The following is a 26,818-nucleotide window of genomic DNA, read 5'->3' as shown; positions in this document are numbered from 1 at the left end:
TTTTAGTGCATTTATCGGGTATATTATTACGAGAGACAAAAATAGATTTTTTTCTTCTTCCATTTGTTGTAGTTTTTAATGAATAATGTTCAACTTCCAAACATTCTGCCGGCCCAGGCAAAAAAAAAAAAAAGAAAAGAAAAGAAGTGAAAACAGAAAATTGATGTTTTGATTATTCATGCAATCTAAGCTATTGTAAACAGTATTTGAGATCATCTGTTGAACTAACGGGGAGAGAGAGAGAGAGAGAGAGAGAGAGAATTTTACTATCAAAATATAATACAATATTTGGGAGGTGGAAATATTATTTGTAAAAGTTCTTTAACATAAATATCTTTCATAAAGCAAGTGGTAATTAACTTCAATTTGTGGTCACCTTTTATTCCGTACTCCTTTAATCATGCATGTTTCATATGGAGAAGTTAAATCCGTGTTTCTTTATCGCCCACACAGACTAGAACTATTTCGAGTTTCTTTCCACCGATTTCTACATGTAAATTTTCTTTCTTTGAGATCATATGCTGAACTAACACAGAGAGAGAGAGAGAGCATTTTTCTATCAAAACATAGTACAATGGTGTTTGGGAGGTGGGGATATTATTTGTAAAAGTTCTTTAATATCATAGATCATTCGTAAAGTAAATGTTAATTAACTTCAGTTTATGGTTGGGATGACCTTTTATTGCTTACAACTTTAATCATCCATGCTGGATCTGGTGTTTGATATGGCGAAGTTAAATCCCGTGTTTCTGGACCTCACACACAGCCTAGAACTATTTCGGTTTGTTTCTCTGGTTTCTGCATGTAAATGTTCGTTCATATACCAAATCAAACTTTTTTGATTCCCAGTTTTTGTTTTGTTATTTCAGATTACTTTTTATTAACAAAAATGTTTTAATAATATTAACGTGGGATTTGTATTAAATTTAGCAATTGTAATTTATGTAATAAATGCAAAACCACATGACAGATTTGTTCTGAATGACGTGAAAGAAATTGTTTGATAGGGTGTATAAGTATGTCTAGACCATGACATGTCCCTTGGCCATGTCAAACTTGTTCAGTCGACCAACTTGGAGCAAATTTCATGTGTAGTTCTGAGTATCCACCTTATTTACCATGATCTAGGGACCAAATTTTATAACCCTTTCTTTACGTTACTTTTTATTAGTTATTATTCCTTATCCTCAAAACATTTTAAACATGGAAATCAACCCTAATCTCAACATCTACATTAAAAGTACCTGTGTCACTGACATCATGTATATAAGTATCAGAGTAAACTTTGAGAGAGCCATCATGTGATAGGATTCTAACGTAATATAAGAATTATTTTTATAAGCTCGTGGAATTAGATTGTTTTGAGTTTCAACATTCCAAACGTTTCAAGCGCACTGGGCATATTATCTGTTCATTATTTATCTTCCAGAGCAACCATTTTACTTTGTTATTAGTGGTGGACATTCGATGTAGTCTTAGCTTTGTAAAATGTGTATTTAAATGTCTTTCATCTAACTTGTCCCATGAATGTGTGTATCACTAGAAAAATCAAGAAACGATGTCACAAGGAGGGTCAGGGAGATGAAGGTGGACGAGAAGTTTAGTGAGAAGCAGCAACAGTACGAAGATCTTATGAGACAAGTTCCAGAAATTCATGGACCTGACAGTAATGACTTTACATTTCCAGAAGAGGAAGCTGCTTCAATTGCTCATAGTGAAATAGATGATCTGCCAACACTGGTAGAGGACCATTATAATTTCAGTGAAAAAGATCGTGAACCTAACAGGGAAAGAAGTGGTGCCACGGACAGGGGCAAATTGAAGATAAATGGAGCTGAGACAGATAGAGAGGCATCTAAAGGCAAGATAAAGAAGAAAAAGAAAACCAAGAATTTCTTATGAAGGTCTGCAGCATAGTTATTGTAATTTATTTAATTTATCTCATTGCTAGAATTGGTTCTTTAACAGGGTAAGGTTTGATGGTGTGATTGTTGGTTGGATTGCTTTATGATTTTGCAGCGCTTTCTATAATTGTTTAATACATTAAGACTGCTGACCATTAAATCTTGACAGCTTTGATCATTTGACTGATATTGGAATGTCAGACAAAAAATGAGATGTAAATTTTCTTACCCGCTATTAGTGTCGAATTGTACGAGGGTATTTATAATGTTTTCCATTATGCATCCTTTGACGCTGCAACTTCCTATCATTCCAGAATGTAATAAATAATGACTTGGAGAGCGGTATCTATTTCATTCGACTACTACTATTTTTTTATGGTGCAATTAAAACATAATGACCTTAAAAGAGGCATCTGTTTCAGTAGGTAAATGTCTCTTTGCATTGTTACCTAGATTGTGCTAACCCTGGTTCACCGTTGTGAATATTATCAATGTTGCAAGTAAGTTTTTAGCTTTTAAAAAAGATGCATCTTTTCCAAGTGATTACTTTTATTCTAACTTAAAAAATAATTTGGTTTGTTTAAACCCATTGCACTTTGTTGACCTTGTAATACATCATGTGACTTTTTTGCTAAGTCATTGACTGTGCTTCCTGCACTTCATTACTCTAAGTGACACATGACTCTAAAAGATGTATCAAGATAAATACCTATCACACCGTGTGTTGTAAAGTGAGACAGGAAAATGTTCATGTTAGAATTGTAATATTAAACCTGTTCGACATATTTGTGCATAAAAGCAGTTTTTTATGTAATACACTGTATCCCTACCTAAAAATATACTTAAGATTTATGTACCCATGTTGGTCCTTACTCCTTGCATTTCGGATGCATGACCTGACATGACCAAAGCGAAAACTAGACAATGCAATTAATGTCAGCTAATAAGAATTTTTAGAGTACATTATGGCCATTACAAACGGGTACAAATATTTAATCAGCTGCCACTATATATTTTTGAATATTTTTGTTAAGTTTCCAGAACCTCAAAAAGAATTGACTATATCCGAACATTCGCATTCAGTTTTGAATTGTCCCCTGAAGCATATAGTTGCTGTTGTTGTTGTAGGGTTTAACGCCATTTTTCAGCACACGATAGGCTATACATGGCGGCCAGTATTAATGGTGGAGGAAGAACCCAGGAAATCCCCTGAAAGAACCACCGACCCTCGAGAAGTTACTGGCAAGCTTTCCCATATACCCACATTGGCCGAATCCGAGACTCGAACCCACGCAGACAGAGTTGAGATGGCAGTGATCCGTAACGGAGAGTGCTTGAGACCACTCGGCCACCCTCATATAGTTGTAATATCATTGACCATGGTTTGAATACATGATCTCTGTAGTGTAAAGACTGAATATTCTATCCTGTATATTTATTGGGGTTGTTTCAAAACAGCTTTGAAATGTCTTGAGCTCATGGTTTAGAAGTTATTAAAATAAAATTATTTGTTTTAAATTACCGTCATTTGGTCCTGATAGTTCTGTTGTTTAGAATTGACGACAATGTATAGGTTCTGCTGTATTGATTTGAAGTCATAAGGCCCAGATACATTGTACAATGACCACAGAGGGTTAAGGTAATGTTTACTGGAATCCTTTTGTTTATATGACCATGGATGTTTGTTTTGTGATTGGCCATGCCAGTCAGTAATAAAAATTAGGCTATATCAGCTATTGCCATTCCAGTAGATTTCCATTTAACCACGTACATTGTTGGCATACATTTTGAAGATCAGCACAATGGATAGAACTACTCAAAAACGAAGGTCACGAAAGCTGTGGGCTCTTTTTATTTTGGAATTGCCATTGATCTGAAGCATATAATTTTGTCAGATAAGCGTGCATACAAATGCAAGAGATAATGTATCCCATGTGAGAAAGAAGGAAAAGTAACTAAATAATTCTAGGTCACAGAATGATTGTTTAAAGCTTTTGAAAATAGGTCTTGGCGATGATCACAAAAGTCTGGATAGTGCTTTTCTTATTTGGTCCAAAATGAAAATGGTGATAATCTTACACCCAATATGGCCACCATATTATTTCTTCATTCACAAGTGAAACAAGAAATAGTTACATTTTGGATTCCTAGAAATTCTTTTTTTTTTTGGTTAGCAGAGTGTCAGTCTCTTCAATGGGACTGTATTGATTCAATAGATATTGGTCACTGCCTTCAAGAAATGATGCCAACATAATTAGCCTGGCCCAGTAGTTACTAAGCTATCAGAGCATACTATTGAATTTGATCAGACCTTTCATATATTTTTATTTTCAATGCATATAATTTGTCTAATTTGTCTCATTGATAATTCTGACAGCCATAACGAGGGCTATTGACTCAAGTCTTGTGATTGCCCATTATAAAATGCAGATTGCCATAATAAAAAAACTTCTCCTACATACCTGACTAGGATGTAAACCAAATGTATGTCAAGTTTGAGCTGAATTAACTTAGAAACAGTTCTTTTAATTTTGTCAATATTTGTTATTGTTGGGTTTAACGCCATTTTGCAGCACACGATATTCTATACATGGCGGCCAGTATTAATGGTGGAATAAGAACCCGGGGAAAACCCTGGAAAGAACCACCGACCCACGAGAAGCTCCTGGCAAGCTTTCTCACATACCCACATTGGCTGAATCCGAGACTCGAACCGGCGCAGACAGAGGTGAGATGGCAGTGATCCGTAACGGAGAGCGCTTTCGGCCACTCAGGGCCCCTTGTCAATATTTTTGAAAATTGTTATATTTTGGTCAGAGTGAGCTTGAAATTATGCTACAAATTGGCTGTCCCAAGCATAAATATTATAAATGGACTGTCTCAAGCATAAATATTATAAATTGACTGTCCCAAGTATAAACCTTATATTAGGCTATTGATAAAATATACCAGGTGATTAGGTTGACATGGCATCATGAATTTGATTCCGTATTTATATTATTTAACTAATAATTAGCATCTAGATTGGTTACAAGTGTATCACATAAGGCAGAACAATTGAAGCTGTTTTTTTATAGCACCAGAAAGGAACTACTTAGTAGGTATCCATATGCTTGGATTGTGTGTTTTGTCATTATTTATGAATAATAATTGAAATATATTTCTCTTTTTTATTTTTTGACATTTTATTACTTAAGTAAATACTTGTAATTATAAGAACTCAACATCCTGTTTTACAAGTTAATAAAATCATGAACCTCGAAAATGAATTATGTACTATACATGAAGTTTGTAATTAATTTTCAGGCTTCAGGACTCAATAAATTCTGTAAAATACCATTCGTTTCATAACTAATTGCAGTCATCTTTCTCAGTTTACCATTGATTTTATTGGTGAAACTTTTCACATTCAACCAATTATTCATATTTGTATAGTTTGCATCATAAACAAATATTTTGTTTTATCATCTTAAAATATTTATAAATAAATACTGGACTTTGTATATACTAACTGAAACCATTATAAAATGGCAGGGTTTTCTTAAAGGAGTGATGTTTTAAGAATGAAAGACATGATATCCTGCAGTCATCTTTTTGTCCATTTTACATTCAGTTTGCTTTAAACAGGTAGGTTACGGTTGCAGCACCACGGGTCGGTATTTTAATACCATTTTAGTGTAATAGGCCGTGACATGGCATGTTGTATAAATTCGCAGTATTTTAACCTTAAATCATAGTAATCTGAGAGAGAGAGAGAGAGAGAGAGAGATTTTATACATATTGCCTATAAGTTGATCCATATCATGGAGACATGAAAATGTTTGCATTTGGATTCATTCTATTATAGACTGTATATTTTAGCATCTGATCTGATATGCATGGGAGATTCATAATCATGGTGAGATATATACAGTGTATGTTTGGCATTATCATCGTCAACAAAGTATGAGATTCATAATTATGGTGAGATGTATACAGTGTATGTTTGGCATTATCGTTGTCAACAATGTTAAAGTTGAATATTAAAGTTTGGGTGTTACAGCTTTTACAATGCTATGAATGTGGTGGGAGGAGGGATGCATTACAAAAATGATCTCAGATGAGACAGTGTTTTCCACTTAATCAGGTTTTTAAAAAAAGTTATTAACCTTTTACTTATTTTATATTTCTGCTATTGGTTTTGCATTATTAATAGATATTGCATATTGATTTTATCTGATTACCTCTGTTATGTTCTTGTACATTCATTTATATTTGCAAACACGAACTATATGTTTCAGAGGACAAGGTTTTCATGCATATTTGTTTTCGTAATTGTGTATTTTAATTGGTCCTACTTTTTCAGATAATCTCTAAATACATCAGTGTGTATTCAGAATATACTCCCCATCTTGTCATGGCTCAGACCAAAATGGTTGTTAATACCAGGTCAGTAAAAGCTGCTGAGAGAAGCAGATTTGGCCGTCGTTGATAGAAGTTACAATTTGCTAACATACGAAATATTTGCAGACCAGTTCACCGGATAGTCCTTGATCTAAACCATGCCTTCTTCGAGATGCAAAATAGGTTTGCTAGACTAAACGGTCAGTGTAGATACGCTATAGTGACTGCTCAATGCAGGGAGAAACCATTGTTTGATTCAGGCAGACGGGTTAAGCTGACCTAGGTGGGTATCGAATCTGCAACCGTTGGATTACTAGCCTTATGCTTTGCCAAATGAGCAGCTATGGCTTTCTGAAAGGAAGATACAATATTGTCCTCAGGATTTAACAGTATTATTAGGAATTTACAGGGGAATTATTCACAAAGTCCCAAATAATTTTATAATATTACACCTTTATATGTGCATAGTTACCGCCTTATTGTGTTAATTCTTTTTTCAGGATATTTGTCTAACTTATGTTAATAAACTATTTTTTTTATTTGCATGCAAGTATATTGTATATCATCTGGAAAAGAAAATTGGGTTTTGTTATTTTTAGTCTGTATTTATTTTATAAAGAATCAACTATAACCAGAACAGAGATAGCATCACCTTCTGTTTAGAAGACTATATTATCAAAAAGCAATATTTATCATGTGACAAATATTTATGCCGGAATTTGCATTAACATTCATAAAGAAGTATTAGGTTGTGTGTTTTATATACTGACAATTATTCAGATATATGACGATGCAATCAGAAAGTTGTCGCTTTGTCTGTAATAGAGTGACCATGCAGTGGGAAAGCCCTGGCAAGTGGTTACTTTTGTCAGTAATATAGTACCAAGTCACACCTGGCTAGTGACCATGCAGTGGCAAAGCCCTGGCAAGTGGTTACTTTTGACAGTAATAGAGTACCAAGTCACATCTGGCTAGTGACCATGCAGTGGGAAAGCCCTGGCAAGTGGTTGCTTTTGTCAGTAATAGAGTAGCAAGTCACACATGGCCTGTGACCATGCAGTGGGAAAGCCCTGGCAAGTGGTTGCTTTTGTCAGTAATAGAGTAGCAAGTCACACATGGCCTGTGACCATGCAGTGGGAAAGCCCTGGCAAGTGGTTGCTTTTGTCAGTAATAGAGTAGCAAGTCACACATGGCCTGTGACCATGCAGTGGGAAAGCCCTGGCAAGTGGTTGCTTTTGTCAGTAATAGAGTAGCAAGTCACACATGGCCTGTGACCATGCAATGGGAAAGCTCTGGCAAGTGGTTGTTTTTGTCAGTAATAGAATAGCAAGTCACACCTGGCTAGTGACCATGCAGTGGGAAAGCCCTGGCAAGTGGTTGCTTTTGTTAGTAATACAGTACCAAGCCACACCTGGCTAGTAATAGGATGGTCAGCAATGATGCACTTGTAAAAATGTGGGAAGAGTCGGCAATACATCAATTCTGCACCGATGGTCGTAATTTTCACCTCTATTCACACATCCGTCTTGAAAATCCAGTTACTGCTTTTGACATGTTTTTTTTAATTGTTTTTTCTTTTATGAATATTGAGGTTTCATCTAAAATAAACTTATTTTCATATCGAGTTACTTCTAGATGGGTATTATTTAAATATCAGCAAAAAAGCGGTATTTTGGAGATTTAATAATAATTCCTGATGTATAATGGATAATGAAATATCAAACAAATTGCATGTCAGATTTGTGGAGAGGGGTTGTGGCATTATTTAAAGTGTTCATCATTATTATCTTCATCATCAACGTCGTCATCATCATCATTTTAATGACTGTGAGAAATAATCTAGATACTAGGAAGAGACGTTTGAAATTTTAATTTGATTTTAGGTGTTAAATCTTTATTCACCAACTTTGATCTGTATAAATTTCTTTAGCTTCTTATTTCTTGAAATCATTGAAATATAAAAATGGGAAGAGTTATGGATGTAACATAAAATAAAAATAAAAATCGTTATTGAACGTCTGTGCGTTTTGCTTTACTTTTATTATTATTATTGTTATTATTATTATTATTATTATTAGTTGTTGTTGTTGTGCTTAAGGCAATTATTATGTTATTATTAGTAACGTTGTAAGTTAATAAGGTTCCTTTTTTATTGTTGTCGCTGCAGCTAACGTAAGCGACCAAATCATTCAATGTTGCGGTTAAGTGATGGTTTAATATATTTCATCAGTGATGTTCGGCGATCGTACGTGCAAATAAATCTTTATGAGTGGTAAGAAGTGGTAAAATAGATTCTGCTGTCAACGTAGGAGGATATGTTTGAAAGGAACAAAGGAGTGAATAATCAAATTTATATTCAGGCTCATAAAGTTGACTTCAAGAATTGGCTGCTGTTAGCGTCAATATATATATATATATTCTGAAACAAAATGATTGTGAATATAACGGTATGGAAGACAAAAGTCTATCTTGATTTTCACTTTAGTTTGGTTCTTATCAAAACATTGTCAGCACAGGTGAACACAAAAACCTACTTCTGAAATGATACAGTTAGATTTTATGTGAATCAAGGATTCCCATCTTTTACAGTGATTTTTTTCTATGTGTACTTTACTCTTGCCTGTCGTTTGGAATGTACACACATTGGCGCACAAATACGTTATAATTGAATGGTCATATCTGTCAAAGCAGAAGTAGAATCTCGAAAGATTGGACTTAATTTTAAGTCAGAAGAAACTAGAAACATATGTAATCTTGCTTGGGTTCGAGTCTCCGATTCTGCCATTGTGTGTATGTGAGAAAGCTTGCCAGTAGCTTCTCGTGCATCGGTAGTTCTTTCCGGTGTTTTCTCGGGTTCTTCCTCCACCATTAATACTGGCCGCCATGTATAGCCAGCCCATCGTCTGCTGAAAAATGGCGTTAAACCCTACAACAACAACAACAACAATTGACCATAGTTGTGTGACCAGCACCATGTTCTGTAGCAATATTACACGGCATTGTAATGAAATAGCAAGAAAAGTTAGCCCTGTAATAGGTGAATATAGTTTCACAGAGGCTTTACTTCTTTAAGCGGTATTGTTGATCTCTGTGATTAAAGCCCGAGCATTACTATATCTCATTGTGATGGTATGAATTATTTTCATGGTGACTTTTGCTGGATAAATTGTACATGTCCTTGCCAACACAACCTGACTATGGATCATCCGAGCTAGTCCAACACATGCCCTAAGATAAATAACGTGAGTTTCTATAATTTCATGTCACAAACATGCAGGTAAATCCAGTCAGAAGTGTTAGATACGGACATTTCACAACGAAATTAAATGTACAATCATAGGAAAGCAACATGTTACATTTTGACACTCAGAAATGTGAGAAGCGAAATTTGTATTACAGTGACTATTTATCCTGAAAATATACGAGATTTTCAGGAGTATGCTACCTAGATTAACTTGAAATGTTTACTTATTCTAAAAGTAATAATGAACACCTGGTATTATAAAGTTCATGACTAATAAGGTGGGTGGGTGTTTAATTATGTGTGCAACATTTAGTGCACAACATTATACATGAATGTTGAGAGGCAGAGAAGTAGTAAATTAAAAGCTATTGACAGAAAGAAGCTAATTCGATATATGCATACCAGTTTTATATAGTTTAAGTGCCTACAACCAAATAAGTGCTTATAATACTACAGACAAGTACACAAAGGTCATATGGTCTCAACGAATTGTACAGATAGAGACAGTTCAAACGCAATGAAATGTAAATAAGAAAGAACACATCTTCAAATAGGACATGTAAATGCGCACTTTTTAAGCTTTATTTTACAAGGATAATTGAAAACATTTTTCTGAATATAATTGATGTACATTTAAGAGCACGTTATTAAAATGGTTCATGTTTATGTGACATCAACTCTGACACAGACCTGTACTCAAGGAGTCATATGTACCAACCAAAATAAACACTAAAAACGAATGTATGCCTTTCACGTATTTATTTTCACAGATCTCATTCTCTGGCGATTAAAAATACTTTGTATACAGAAACCTAGGAATAATCTGTAGATGCTTCCTCTCCATCTTCTCAATCCATGTATCTGTATTAATAACACGTTCTTGTAACTCAATACTTGTATCTGTATTAATAACACATTCTTGTAACTCAGTCCTTGTATCTGTATTAATAACACGTTCTTGTAACTCATACTTGTATCTCTATTAATAACACATTCTTGTAACTCAGTCCTTGTATCTGTATTAATAACACATTCTCGTAACTCAATCCATGTATCTGTATTAATAACACATTCTTGTAACTCAATCCTTGTATCTGTATTAATAACACATTCTTGTTACTCAATCCTTGTATCTGTATTAATAACACATTCTTGTAAGCAAACACATATTTGTTACTAGTAGACCACGCCATTATCATCACATAATGTTAACTGCTTGAATTTGACATAAAGCAATGTGTGTGTGTGTGTGTGTGTGTGTGTGTGTGTGTTATTTGGATTTTTAAAGTAGCTTTAACAATTTTTAGTCATTTCGCAACGATGTCAGCAATGTGGCAGTTTATAGTGATGTCTAGCAATTGGACATCATGCCAGACATGTAGCATGATGTCCCACCCAGTCACATTATTCTGACACCAGGCCGACCAGACCTAACACTAACCTCTTAAAGCTGAGCGCCTTGCGAGGCAGGTTTTAGTACCATTTATATGAGTCTTTGGTGTGACTCAGCCGGGGTTCGAACCCACGACCTCCGGCAACCAAACAACATAATTTATCTTGAGATAAAAGAAACAAATATTCTGTTCGAAAGAAAATCCAAGCGCCTACTCCTCCCTCCCCTCCAAAAAAAATGAAATAGTAGGTACCAAATCAAAGTATGTCGGTATATGTTTGAGAAATAATTTCAAGTGATGTTCATGTTTCAGTTTGTAGAATCTTACTAGCGGCATTGAGTCATCTAAACACGGATACAAGTATTTCCTTCTTTTGTTTAGAGTGTGGGTTTCATTTATTTGCATGAAGTTTACTCTTTTATTGTTCAGAGGATATTTCATCATTAGCTAGTGGTTCATTTTTATTTCGGGAAGGTCAAAGTGTTTGAAGCTGATGACAGTCATAGTTCTAGTCCTAGCGCCCTATGAATCACAAAACGTGTTGTCTTTCCAAATACGGAGTAGCAGGTCACACTAAATGAAAGTAAGATTAAGCAACGTATTCCTCGTATTTTCGCGCTAATGTCGTCATGTCGTCAATGTACTCAGAATATATATATATATATATATTAAAAACTTTAGAAATATGTCGGTTAACAGCAAAACGTTCACTAATTACGGATGCCGTTGGGGACATTTTAGTAAATTCTCATGTACTGTACTATTTGCAGGTGCCATTTTGAGACTGGTTAGGCTACTACAGTGACCATTTGCAAATTCCTGTGATTGCTTACTTCTGAAAGATGTTGATATATTAGTTTTCATCTGAAGTCTTCTAATGATGTTTAGTTTGCCCTTGATAAAAATGGTGTAGATTTGGAACTTATTATGACCGTCATAGCTATTCATTTGAAAATCTTTTCGCTCAAGAATATCAGAGATACATCACCACTCATAATTTAAAACCAGGATATTGTTGTATTTTGAACACTTCAGAAGCCTTTTTTAACATTAGAACGTCAGTATGTTCGATGGAGTCCTACTTCAGTATGGAGTCCCTATCCTAAATTTCATGAATATTTAGAAATTTGTCAGCCTCAGTTTTGATTTCGTTGTGACAATAATTTCTTTCGCTCTTTGTTCTCTGTCTCTGTCTCTCTGTCTCTCTCTCTCTCGTTGTTTTCTTTTTTCTAAATGCGATCAATATTATATCATTCTTCCCCTAATAATTACTTTTAAAGTTTCCCAGAATAGCCGACAATCAATACAGAAAGCTGCACATCTGTCATAAGTTGTACAGTACTGCTCCACTGTCTCTGATATGCGTGATTTCATGGTATTACTTATTCCGAGTCGTCGTAAAGACTATTAATGAATTTCCATGATTTTTATCCCTTGTTTGTTTCATAAATTTAAGTGAAACCCCCTAGGGGTGAATGATCAGATCGTTGATTAATATCAGTATTTTAAGATTGCACATATAACTTTAAATCACAGTAAACCAGACAATATTTTAGCCATCTTTTTTCTTATTGGGTCGACGTCATGTATATCTTCTATCAGAAGGGTTAGAGTTCCGCCAAACATCAACTAAACCGGCTGGCTCTATTCTGGTTGTGACTTTTGTGTTTGCACACTTTATTGTTTTCGCACAATAAGTAACTATGTCAGGTTCGTAATTATGCGGAATATTCCAGTTCCCACTAGTTGCTATAGACGAATTAGATATGTCTTCGAATTTCTGAAACCATTGTTTTCAAGGGTGCTTCTTTTTGTCTTTTCTTTAAGTTGGTTTATCTTCATTCCCCCCCCCCCCCCATTTAATTGCTAGGGCTAATCTGTGATAATATATTAGTGTATTTAGCAGAATCTGTCTAGTTACATGTATGATCGCTGCATTCACCTTTGATTTCATACTTGAAAGTGGTTACCTCCTCTACCGCTACTTAACAAGAACCAGGTCTTGCATCACAACCCTGGTGTGATCTGCAATTAGCTTCCACTTGTAGAATATGTGCCTATTAGAATTTTGATATTAAATTTATCTACTTTTCACAATGTTTTTTTTTTCCTGACATCGGGAAAAAGTCCTTGAGAATTAACACTTCATGTTGCTCATAGGACATAAGGTTAATCACAGAAAGATAATGATGGCATGACAGTATACATCACACTTCCGCTGGATATTGAACAATCTTCATGCCGCATATGCATTAGTGCCATCTTATTCAACCTTTGACGCCATTTATATCGTAACTTTGCGGATATGGTTTATATTCATTCACTCTGATTAGTATATACCTTAATAGTATTGATATTGAGAGGACATAAAGTGAATGATCGACTGCACTTACTACAGTCTTTATCACTTTAAACTTTAAAGGATTCGATTTATGAACATATAGAAAAAAAAATAGCTAATAACATGAACAAGATTTTAATATGATCTTGCCTCGTGTACGAAGGGATGGAGAGTGTGAGTGCATAAAGATGAAATGAAAAAGCCCTCTGATGCTGTAGGCAACTTGTCAGAGTAAATTGTTTCAATGGTTTGGAACTTGTGGGCGTGCAGAACAACTTTATCCAGAAACCTAATAGTATTTCACATGACCTTGACACTGCTTTAGAGAGCAGTAACGTGTAAATGCAGCAAGATGAAAAAAAAAAAAATAGAATTTTCTTGATCATTACACATTATAAATTAGAGATAAATCCATCCAAGTTGTTGGAGTTATTATCACATAGAAGAAACGATAACTGAAAATGTGTTCCAGGTTGTAGGGTTATTTTGACCTTGATTCTGGAACATAAGGTTGGCTACAAGGGTATAGGTAAGAACATACAATTTAGTATTGTCGAATTTTCGATTATGGATACGTATATGTTATCTCCATGTTGACTGCACTTTCATAGCTATCAGCAGGTATGGCAAGATTACATATGCCATGATGTGTGAACAAGAGGACGATTCTAGCTCAGAAACAGATGTTATACTAGCCGTGTTTAGAATTAAGTTTTGTTCTGCAATATGCACGTGTGGCTGTCCATTTTCTCGTGTTTTCCCTGTTTTGTTGGTGTTGAGTTTTGTAAATCTTGGTGTTTTTAAGGGGAGTTAGTCCTCTTATGGCCCACTTTCTTCATCATTAAAATACTAGCTGGGACTTTTTTTGTAACCAACTCTTCTATGAAATATATCCGATTTTGTTCTGTTCTTTGCGAAGTTGAAAACCGCTAGTTTTATGGCTTATTTTACACGTGGGTTCGGGTTATAGTAATATAAAGGATGATCAATGAAGGGTCAGTTTGGCGATGCAAGGCTTGATATTTATTCGTTTCCTTCTTTTTTAGGCGAATTTAAAATGCATATGCTGATGGTTATAGAGGTTATACAGTGTTAGTTTGATAGTGGGTGGTCCCAAAGGCAAGAAGGTCCATCTTCAGCCCCGCAAGTAACCGAAGATTGCTTAGCGCTACCTTAAAATAGCAGGCCTTACTGATTCTACAAAACGTGTTCTAGCTACATATCCACTAGTTTGGGACGTATGCTCATACAAAAAAAAAAAATAAATAAATAAACAATGTATAGCTTATCAGTAATCTCTGCCTCAGTGGGACAAAGTGATGCGTACGTATCACAGTTACCAGAGTGAGGGAGACAATCACGTCTTGTGTACTTATTACTTGCATCATCCTGGTTAAGTGTTGTAAACGAGTCGTGTGGATATAAACATATACAAGGAGACGAGGCTGTGTTACATATTATTCTTACCAGTGTCCTAATTGTACAGGAAGAACATAGTTAAAGCGGGTAAATAAAGTCAAAATACAGCTTGGATAAATTGATCACAGAAAGAAATGATGGACAACCCACGGAGCCATCTTGTGTGGAGATATTGTTTCCAATAAGAGCTCTGCCTGCTGCATGTCATAAGAGGCGACTAATTAGGCAACCTTTCCGTTCATGAACAAGCCATGCGGTCATATTGCAACTGAAATGATCTTCGACTTTTTACATGATTGCGGTTTCATAGAAAATTTGTCACTGGATTTTTAAAGATTGTATCATTTTATCTTTTTTTTTTTTAAATTCAAATTTGGGACACCTAAACTTACTCGGCATTATATAGCGCGGATTGTGCGGATGTGCCATTGAAGTTTTTACATGCATACTGTACTATACCTGTCTTAATTATTGTGCAGTAGTGGATATTTTTGATATGTTGGATCAATAATTGACGTTCTTGTCAAATGTAAAATCCTTTCATTTAATAACGTTGTCTTGCCATACATTTAAGGACGTATTTTCCATTGTTTCTGTTTTCATAATTTTCCATTTCTGGTTTTTATTTGAATAGTTATTTATACAGTGTGAATCATCGAAACACAGATACAAGTATTTTCCTCGTCTGCTTATATTGTAGTTTCAACTTTATTCATGTGAACATATATTTTATTATTTAGTTGATAACTTGCAATAGGGTAGTGGTAACATTGTGGGAAAAAATTCAGTGAAGGTGGGTTGGGGAAAATGTCAGAAGTCGACAGTGATATGTTGAGCCCTTGGTTCCTGTACATCAGAAAGCGCGTTGCTGCATCTCCTGGGTCGCTTGTGTGCTGACGAAACCAAGGTCACAATACATGAAAATAAATTAACCCCTTTGTCCGCATATACAGGGCTATTATTATCGTCAATGCAGTAATACGGTATGACAACCATATTTTAAAACTGGGTTTTCAAACAAAAAGGCCAGGTGATTAATGTTCAACAGATATACAACCCATATTTTTCCCCATGCGGTATGCTTAATTTACGATACCTCTTTGTCGTTGTTGTTGTAGTCGTTGTAAGGTTTAACGCCACTTTTCAGCACAAGATATGCTCGGGTTTAACGCCACTTTTCAGCACAAGATATGCTGTACATGGTGGCCTTTGTAAATGGTGAAGGAAAACCACAGAAAGAACCACCTACCCACGAGAAGCTACTGGCAAGCTTTCTCATATACCCACATTGGCCGAACCCGAGACTCGAACTCCCGCAAACAGAGGTGAGATGGTAATGATCCGTAACGGTGAGCTCTTTAGACCACTCGGCCACTCGGGGCTCCTCCTCTTTGCCGTAACTTTCACTGTAATTAATACGGATTCTATGATAATAGCGTTGGTCAAAAAGTAAAAAGGTTGCAGACTGTATCTCAAGATTACTGTGTTGAAATGTATTGACATACAACATTCTGCCAGGTCAACCATTGATAGTCAACCATTGTCAGTCAACCATTGATAGTCAACCATTGATAGTCAACCATTGTCAGTCAACCATTGATAGTCACCCATTGATAGTCAACCATTGATAGTCAACCATTGATAGTCAACCATTGTCAGTCATTGTTAGTAAAGTGACAGAATGACCTATGAATAGTTTATATTTTTGCAAGCTCATGTATATAACAAATGCATTCCCAGGATTTCATGGAATCCTGTGTATGATCATGGAAACAAAACCTCCTATGTTTCCTAGGACTTTTGGTTATTCAGGTTCTGATTCCGAACCGTTTCATTGCGTTCGTTTATATTGCTCGTATTTTCCTTCCAAACAGTCGTTTGTACAAGAATTAAATGATGTCTGGCCGAAGTGAGAAAACAACCGACTGTTGTGCACATTATGTACCTATCTCATGCGTTGTATGATTATATATTAGTTTTATTGGAAGTACAAGAAGGAAATACATTTGACTTAATTTGAATTAACATTATTGTTTATTACGTATCACCTTCCTTCCCTTTTTGTTATATATATATATATATATATATATATATACAAAATTTATAACGGTGCAAATTAAAACTGTTTCCCAATGTTTCCGGATAGACAAGCTCTTTGTCATGGGAAATGAAAAAACAATTTACATATACAAATCAAACACTTAACAAAAAGCCTACGAAAAATTCTGTTGTCTTGCATGTTAGAATCACTAGGAGAAATTTACAACAATTGTTATATATATATATATATATATATATATATATATATATATATATATATATATATGCACACACACATATATATATATATATATATATATATATATATATATATATATATATATATATATATATATATATATATATATGGGCCCCGAGTGGCCGAGTGGTCTAAAGCGCTTTACGTCACGGATCACTGCCATCTCACCTCTGTCTGCGTGGGTTCGAGTCTCGGGCTCGGCCAATGTGGATATGTGAGAAAGCTTGCCGGTAGCTTCTCGTGGGTGGGTGGTTTTTTCCTGGGTTTTCCCGGGTTCTTCCTCCACCATTAATACTGGCTGCCATGTATAGCCTATCTTGTGCTGAAAATGGCGTTAAACCCTATAACAACAACAATATATATATATATATATATATATATATATATATATATATATATATATACACAAGTAGTGTTTTATGATAGTCTCTCTTAACGCAGTAAATGCATGGAGTTTTCTTCCTTTCGCAGTTTAATTTTTGCACAATTTTTAGATTTGAACTATATTTAGGTTGCAGCCTTCTACTGAATCATTGATGACTTTGATTGTCGATATAACGTCATCTTTCGGCGGAGTTGTTGCACTAATCTGTGTATTCTTTTCGATTTTGGTTTTCGATATATTCTTTTGCAACGAATACTTAGATATTGAAGCAAATTCTATAAATATCGTTATGTCAATGTGATTTCGAATGATTTACATTGCTAGATATTTGTCTTATTTGTTTTTGGTTGGTTATTGGTTCATAGTGGACTTTTCGGCTTAAGAGTTCCGTAAGGGTATATAGCGCCACAAAAATGGTTATATGGGTACAAATGTATGGATCAAAAAGTTAATTACCAACGAACGATAAAGGTACAAAAATGTAACGAAAATAGCATGAAAATATATGAAGGTGTCTGATGAAAGGTGGTATGAATGATGTGTATAAAGGGTAATCGGATAATAAAAATAAATTAGGGTGATTAAAGGTACAAACGCTGGTTAAAAACACTCAAAGGGAATATGGTCGCACACAGGCTATATTTTAGGATAAATGTTAACTTCCTTCAAGAAATTAAAAATACAAGACACATTTACTGGATTCTTTTTTACATAGTCATAATACAATAAGTTGCATTTTGCCATTACAAAGATATTCTCTTTCCGCTCCTGTGAAGAATGTTGTTTGTTTTCATTATTATTTTCTATTTAAGCATTTGTTTGAGAAAGACCTATAGAGTTTGCTTACTTCTCGCAAGAACTTCTTGTCACGGAATCCATAAATAATTGGATTTGCCATACTGTTAATAAAGAAGGTCCATCTAAAAGTCTGGTATGCCGCAATCCCCGAAAATGAAAGGTTTTTCAGGAAGGTTTTGTTTAGGAATGCTGTAATGCGAAGAGCCAAATGTGGGAGAAAGCTACAGACAAACACAACTGTAATGATGAACAAAGTTCTGGCTATAGTAATATTTTTTTGGCGTTGTTTCCTACGTTTTCCTTTATCGATATTTTGTTTATCTGATCTGGATTTCGCATTTATGTTGCCATCGGGAACATCGCATCTGTTGTTCGTATCCAGGGTAAAGGACATAACACCACTCTCCTCCTTTGTAATTTGTATTGTATCGAGTTCTCCCGAATATTTGGAACAAGAAAACTCAGTTGTTTGTGTTCTTACCGTTTCATCTGATAAGAACTTTGGCTGTTGATTCCTCTTAGAGCTCCCTGACTTCATGCGCATAATTTGTTTTCCGATCAGAATGTAGATGATAGTGAGACTGATGAATGATGCAATGAAAACAGAAAGCAAAACAAAGTTGAAATATGTCGGATAGTTTGTATCCACAAAGTTGTCGTTAATAGTACATTCGGTACCACTGGTCCCGTTGCTTGCAGTTGGATATATTTTGTTCCCATACATGACAATGGCAGGCCATGAGAAGCAACATGCCACGAATAGGTCTAAAATGCATATATACCAAGCCATTTTCTCTGAAAACTGCATGCCATGTGGGATACAGATTTTACGATATCGCTCTATTGCAACTGTAATTAGAATAAATATGGACCCCAAACATAGGGCGTAGGCCACGAAGTGAAACATTTTGCAGATATTTCTGTCTGGGAATGTGATGGGATATCTCAAAATCACAAGAAAGAAGGGCATAGTCACACCACATGTTGCGAGGTCAACGATCGCTAGACACACGATAAAGGTCCTGTGGGTAGATGGCTTGTATTTTTGTAAGTACACATAGAGAGCAGCTGTATCGCCTGAAATTCCCACAATCATCAGAAGGCCGATGAAGACAATACCTCCTATGTTTTCAATGACCTTTGCTTTATTCAGGTTCTGAATCAGATAGTTATGGTCATCCATTTCCATGTTACTGGTGTTGCTGTTCATAGCTTCTGCTGTACAGGGTAGTACTAATAAATTAATGTTCCCTTTCTCCAAATAACACCTGTTGCATTAAATGACTTACTTAAGTGTTTGCGATTGTTTATTACTTTTGTTCCTCTTTATAATCCCGAACTGAAACAGGAACATAATTTTCACTCAAATGAATTGAGCTACTGCATCATCTTATTTGATCTTTCATCGTCGCAGCCTCTCAACATGTGAGATTTAAGTTTCGTTCCCATCTTGCATTTCATTAGAAAGAAAAATTAAGTGTTGATGTCAGCGTGTTTGCACGAATGCAGTCGCATTACCAGCATCAATATGTCGATGGTTTTGCGTATTAGATAATACCTGCTTATCTTGTGTTGTTTTATTAAATGATTATCTTTGATTAACCTGCATTATTCATAAAATCCAATGAATAGGATAAGTTTTAATGTTACGATATTTGCACATTTCCTTTTGATCCTTTTGAATCTTGTTCCATGTCTACAATTGGCTTTCAACATTGATGTGTCCATATTGACAAGGCATTTGCATAGCTGATTATGATGAAGATGCAAGTAAAACTGAATTATATGACGTAATCATCGTTGACGTTTATCGTGTTGCATACCAGTAGATAAGAAAGCTCTAAAGCAAACAGCTGCTTAATTTCCACGTGAACTTGTTCTGAGCATGCGTCTGATTCGTAATCCAAGGTCGCTAGTTCGATACCACCCCACTCCCCCTTTCTCTCTCTATTATGGCCAATAATGCATTACAATTGCTGCCATAAAGAACACAACACATTTAGAATCACTCTACTGACTTGGACTCATATCCGTGTAATTAGGTTGACAGTGATCAATAATATATTTTACCTGTTACATTAATATGTTTCAGGTCACATAAAACTCGTCTCCGCAGTTATTTCCAGAAGTAATTGATGCATCCGGGAAACTCTAGAAGTATGTTATATTGCAAGCATATTAAAGTTGACATCGTTCTCTTGGTGCGTTGTAGTCAATTTTCTACTCCAGTTACTCTGATTTTGTGTTCTTGTTTATATACCACTTTGAAAATATTGTGATTGGTCATTTATATCCATCAATTAGTCCATGCGTCCATCCATCCGTCCGTCCGTTCGCCTGCTACTAACTTCTTGTAATGTTACAGTTGCGAAATGAACTTTGCGAAAAGAAGAAGAACATCACGTACTTCGCCTATTGGAAGTTCCTGACAAGCCTGGTTTCTATTTTCAATACACTGTTCCATCCTTTAACTCAGAGTTGTATGTGTACACAGAAGGATAATTCTTTTTTAATAATATAACTAACAGCTGTTCAACCATACATATATATTTTTTTAATTCTAGTTAAATGCTTTATTTAAAAAAGTATGATTTGTATGCCTTTTCACAATAGCGCGAAGTAAATACTTAGACAAAGATGTTGCTCATATGTAGAATTAAGTTAAACACTATTATTCTATATTTACTTTCTCCCAGTGGAACTGTTCATCAATAGTTTCGTCTGGTGGGTGTAGTGCCCTAGTCTACACTTTCACCGAGTTGGAGGTTTCAGATATTTCTCTTGAATGACTTCAGAGGAGGACGAAAGATTAAAACAAAAGTGCACAAATGTATTGACAAATTTTCTAGATGAAATCGGATTCAAACTTTTGGTTCTTCATTTTCATTATTGTTACATTATTATTATTATGGTTATTATTCTGAAAGTTGATAACTAAGCTGCATAGACCGGGCATACCAAGCGCTGATAAAAATGCACCAGCAAAAACGGTTGAAAATCGAATCAGGAAAATGGGTTGGAAATCATACTCTTATTGGCAGGTAGATGAATGTCGTTGTTTTTTTTTCTTGAGGTCAATGAAACTACTATGTCATGTGCTGCTTTTTGCAACGCAGTCTGCAAACTCAAGCCGTCCAAATGTAAGGATCAATATAGGCTACAATAGATCGAACTTGTCATTAGTAGATTAGGTTTCAAGCAACAAGCTTTTACAATCAGTTGATCACTAGATTTTATCACTATCTAGATGCTATATTTTCAAGGAAATTATGTTTCATAATTTCCTGAAGATCTAGATATTATATTTAAGTTTATAGATGCATTTACAAATTGATGTCAGTAATCCAAATTGACATTCAGAAGTATCCTTAACCCCCCCCCCCCCCACTTCCCGTCAAATATGGAAAAGTGAAGAAAAAAATACAAAACGACTGAAACCATGGTTGACAACAATTATTCTTAGGCCGATACGTCTTTTTGCTGCGAAATTGACTCGAAAACACCCCCAGAAAATGTTTCATTAATGAACATATTAGGCATTGCTAACGGTGAATGATTTTCATTTCCGGTCAACGTATCCTCTAAAGTGCTGGATAATTCTATGTTACCGTTGACGAGAGGTGCCCTAAAGTGAATGTCCTATTACTGCGGAATTTGATAAATACAGTGGCCGTCGTTTGTATGGTATCAAAGTTATTAAGAAAACATCTAAAAATGTTATGCAAAGGAAACTTATTTAACAAAAATTAAAAATTAAATTAAGAAATTGAATTAAGATGTTTGTGTCCCCGAGTTGTATTAGATTCATTAAATAATTCTGACTTGTGTTATATTTGTATGCGGCATATTTGTATTTATCGCCAGCCTACATAATTCGTCCCTCAGTTGTTTCCACAAAGTACCTCCCTAATTATTGTTTTACTGTGCAGTGCAGCGAGGTGCTGAAGAGTCATGGGCTCCATTTTCAGACTCGGTGTCATCGCGTGGCAGAGTTATCGCTCTTGATTTTCGGACCCACTCACCTTTTTGCACAATAGCGACCTTACTTATTATTTGGGGTCATCCTAGTCTGGTATTCCATGTTACAAAGACGACAGCTTGACTGAGGTCGATAGTCAGCCATCTACAGCATCATTTCGAAGAGTTATAGTTCTTGATTGTCAGGCCCACCCACTTTTGTTTTCGCACGTTGATTGTTTTTGGATTTGAACTAAGTATGTTGATTGATATTGACATTGATATGACAGTAGATTATTTAAGTTGCAAGTGTTCTATAACATCGCTTAGCGGAGTTATATGTCTCGATAATCCGATACACCCACTTTTGTTTGCCCAGAGTAGGTCCATTAAGTATTACTGGGCTTTGGCAACATTTTGATTTGTTATTTGATATTGACGACTCCTTAAGTGAGTTCGGTTGTTTGCATTTTTTGCTCTCTATTCAATTCGTTACGGACCCTGATTCTCAGAACAACCCACTTTACCCATTTTTTATTGTTGGATTTAATCCAGATCTGGTATTTCACATTGTATTGACAAGACATTGGACGAGTTCGATATATTTAATAATTGTTTAGGAGAGTTATCGTCTCTGATTGTCAGACACAACCACTGTCTTTTCCGCCAAATAAATCCGTGATTTTTGTAATTGTCCTTCAAGCAAATATGCTGTTTAATATGTATGAATACATGCCTGAATTCGATTGTCGCCCTTCTACGTCATGGTTTATGAGTTATAGCAACTGATCATAAGACCCACCCACTTTCGTTGGCTCGCCAGGCATATATTGGTTGTTATTTGATTTCAACAAAATATGGTTTACTGCATGATACTGAATAGTACATGTGTGAATCGATTTATCAGCATTCTGCTTCATCGTTTTGCAGAGTTATAAACCCTTATAAACAAACCCGGTATTCCGCAACCCCCCCCCCCCCCCCCCCGGTCGTCTGTCAGTATTATTGCACATTAACCAAATTTGATATGCAGCTTGATTTTCATGAGGCATTATCCGAATTCGAATTTCAGCGTCCAGCATTGTTTAGGGAAGTTATTGCCTTTGTATGTTAGACGCACTCACTTTTCTTTCCGCACAATAACTTCCTTAAACGGTAGTTGGATTTCAGCTAGATTGTAGTCAGTTTGAAATTGACAAGGCCATCAAAAGGGGGACATAAATTTAAGCAATTTGCAATTTTCTTGTAGGGTCCGTATTGTTTTATAATTATTATGATTATTATTCTGAGGTTGATAAGTAAACCTTATAGCAGTGAATCATGTTCGTTTCTGATCAATGTGTCAGCCAAAGAGCTGGGTACTTCAGCGTGACCTCTGACGAGAGGCGTTCTAAGAAAAACGTTTTTCCGAAGTAATTGAGAAATACGGTGACCATCGTGGTATGATATCAAAGTTAAATTAAAAATCTGGAAATGTTACATAAAAGTTATAAATTTGATAAAAATATTCCAAATTAATACCTTTATTTTAAAGATCATTATGTGTCCGCGTTTTAGTAGATCCATACAATAATTATGACTTAGAATATTATTATATTATATGGAATATTTGTACTTCTCCCCAGCCAACGCCCCATTTCTTTAATACATCTTTTATGAATTTGAAGGAGTTACGGGGTTCATTAACAAGCCTTAATTCGACTTATCTAAGACCTTACTGTGAAACGAAACTCACGAGTTTGACATTGCACCCTTAATTGTCTCCTACTAGTTAGATAACACTTTCTTTCACAAAGAGTTTAAATCGTGACACCGTTTCTAATTGTTTTGTTTATATTCTGATGCAAACAATATCACGATTGTTTCCGGCTCGATTGTATGAATGAAAAGTTCAGAAAAGGAATTTAAACTGGCTGTAATTTAATTACTTACTTAAATGTGTACATGTAACGGAAATCTAAAATTTTTGAAACGATGAACTGAGTATTTATTACAATTGTTAATCGTCACAGCTGTGTGAACTTCTTGAGTATATATTTACATTAGGGTCAGTCAGATATGATGGCTGATGACAGCGGTTCTCCAAAATGTTTAGATGCCGCGGTCAGAGGACCTTGTAGTGTACATACGGGTCATTCAAATTTGATGGCTGATGATAGCGGTTCTCCGAAATGTTCAGATGCCGCGGTAATGGGCCCTAGTAGTATACAAACGGGTCATTTAGATATGATGGATAATGGCATTGGTTCTCCGAAAAGCTCGAAAATTAGTATCAAAAGAACATATTAAAATTAGTATCAAACGTACATATTGAAATTAGTATCAAAGGTACATATTAAAATCAGTATCAAAAGTACATATTAACTACTGATCAACAAACTATTAATTAATCAATGCTTCAAAGAAAACTCTTTTACACAGTAAGCAATGCAAAGAAGTCCCTTTTACACAGTAATCAATTCAAAGAAGTCCGTTTTACAAAGAAAGCAATGCATATGCAAATTGTATACATTAGTTGATTCGTGGCTCGTACGAATCATGTTTGGCGACATCTGGTCAGGAAATTACTTCATACAAAGAGTGCGACTTATTTAAAGCGTCAGGTAGAAACCAGAAAAAATCAGAATATTAGTAAACAAAAATGAAAATTTATTTATCACACTTACGTTCACTAAATTGTGTAGTCACATTTCTGAAAAGATCCAGGAGTGGCATTTTAACCCAAGTAGTTTCTTTTATGTCAACCAATAATGGAAATATATTAAAAAGCTATCAAATTTAACTCATAGAAACATTCTGAAATTTGAAATATTATGTCAGCATGAAACTCGCGAACGGCACATTATACTCCCTTCCCGTATTTAATTGTCATCTTTATAGGCGATTCGGGAGATGTTTGGGGATGGGGTGGGGAGGAGACGGGTCTCAATGGCCTAGACATTTGATCAAGGTACGAAGACATGAACTAAAGGTAATGTGCAGAAACCATTATTCTCCTATTAGACTTGCCATGACCTCTGTTATCTGTACTTCATAAATATATATGTCGTTTCCTCTGTGACCTTATATGCAAACGATCAATAAAGTTTGATCAAGGACCTTGCTGTATAGCAAAGGTTATTTTACATAAAGTCTTTTGTTCTCTGTGCAACAGTGACCTTGATTTATTACCTTTTGACTCCACAGTTAGTATGCTTCTTCATACCGTAAGTGTAAGCCTCCAAAAACTGGTAGAAGCACGTGGGTCTAGAAAAAAGTTTTACAAAAGTTGTACTTTTCTACTAGTCGAAATGAACTTGACCACGTAAGTCTTCCAAACCTTGGTGAAGGTAGATAGTCGATGTGTGCAGTAAGATGTGGAACTCGCATGAGTGTGCGGAAACGTGTATTCTACACCAGAGCCTGGAATAATATTTCATGGATGGATATCACTAGGGTCAGTAAGAAACCTGTCTATTTGAGGTTAAGAAATCAATGGTCAGTATCATTGTAACTGAAAGATGAAACGGGTTTCTGTACAAACGTTTTTCAGTTGTCTCCATAGAGATCTATGAAAGACGGGAAAAGGAGTATGATGTGCCTTTTAGGGTACTCTTGCCTAATGTTGCAGTAAACACCTCGCTATGCAGTAAACAACAGTGGTTATAAAACAGCATTGGTTATACTGAAAATGTTGAAACAACCTGAAATTCGTTCGTTATGAGTTTACTATTTATTTATTTTGTTAAATGGCCTTAAAATAATACTTTCTATATCGCAGAAATATTGAAAATAAAGTAAACGTTGTGACAGTCTACATAGTTGATATGCTGTACATCCTTAGTCCATTTTAAATCTGAAACGCATCATTTTTCTGAAGATAATTTTATTTATTGATTGAGTAATTATTTTAATAATTTTATTCATTTCAGAGTTAAGTGAATCATATGTGCGTTAATTGTTGCGCTCACAAAAACGTGAAAGAATTAGTAAATGTTATAATACATGAACTAAAATTACGATCTGTACTAACGTGCCTGATTTATGTCAAACATTTTAAGTAAGAAAGCAAATTCTTTTGGTGAAATAGTTAAAATAATTTCAAAGATCACTAGGTGCCTTCAGATACATTACACACGAAAGGCCTAAATAATAACAATTAAACGTTTGGATACCTAACAGGCAGCTATTATGTTACGTACTTACGCAGATCAATGACATTTATAGCAAATGTGATCGAATGCACTTTTTATAATACCGTGCGCTGAGCGAATTCGAAAGGTTCTGTGATCAGAATATGGCTGCGCCATTGAAAACCATAATGGACAGTCCTATACCGAGCAAGAAAACACGTTGACACATTAACCCCTGGAGGTTTTTTCGTTTTTGCCTGAAATTCGAGTAGGAAACACATTTTGAAAGCTATTTCTAAATGCATCCGAAAACACCAAATCCCATGTGATTTGTCAATAACATACTGCCTAGTTGTGTTAAAAACATCGTTTTTCGTTGGCTGTTTGGCTCGCGCATGAGCAGAAGGGGAAAAGTTCGAGTTCTCTTTTTTTTTTTTTTTTTTTTTTTTTTTAAACGGACCCATTATTTTTGTATCGAGGCTACTCTTTATTCCAAAATTCCAAATGCCCATCTTATCCTATTTTTTGCAAAGGTTCGTCTGTCTGTTTGCAGTTCATATCGGTTTCCCTTAGATCCGAGAC

The 26,818-nt window shown here is 35.3% G+C and overlaps 2 protein-coding genes across 8 annotated transcripts in view; one reads left to right on the top strand and one right to left on the bottom strand.

Moving 5' to 3' along the window:
* Window positions 1-26,818, top strand: part of LOC149772680 (BCAS3 microtubule associated cell migration factor-like) — a 161,874-nt gene that overhangs the window by 103,481 nt on the left and 31,575 nt on the right. For 2 of the 7 annotated variants that reach the window (XM_089947486.1, XM_089947484.1), the window contains exon 22: window positions 1,544-8,306. The exons of 4 other annotated variants lie outside the window; for them this stretch is intronic. In XM_089947486.1, the coding sequence (XP_089803612.1) occupies window positions 1,544-1,902 (359 nt within the window). In that variant the 3' untranslated portion in view covers window positions 1,903-8,306. Of the gene's footprint in view, window positions 1-1,543; window positions 8,307-26,818 lie in introns of those variants that run through there. One more of the 7 variants, XM_089947485.1, reaches the window with a different exon arrangement.
* On the bottom strand, window positions 17,792-19,404 carry LOC149772681 (uncharacterized). The gene has a single exon (XM_089947489.1). The coding sequence runs from the start codon at window positions 19,375-19,377 to the stop codon at window positions 18,166-18,168; it is 1,212 nt and encodes a 403-aa protein (XP_089803615.1). The 5' UTR covers window positions 19,378-19,404; the 3' UTR covers window positions 17,792-18,165.

Source organism: Sinohyriopsis cumingii, unplaced genomic scaffold (assembly GCF_028554795.1).
Source record: "Sinohyriopsis cumingii isolate HCF-2022 unplaced genomic scaffold, ASM2855479v2 utg001276l, whole genome shotgun sequence".
Taxonomy (NCBI): domain Eukaryota; kingdom Metazoa; phylum Mollusca; class Bivalvia; order Unionida; family Unionidae; genus Sinohyriopsis; species Sinohyriopsis cumingii.
Note: the sequence above shows the minus strand (reverse complement) of the source record. Positions and strands in the feature narration are given on the sequence as shown.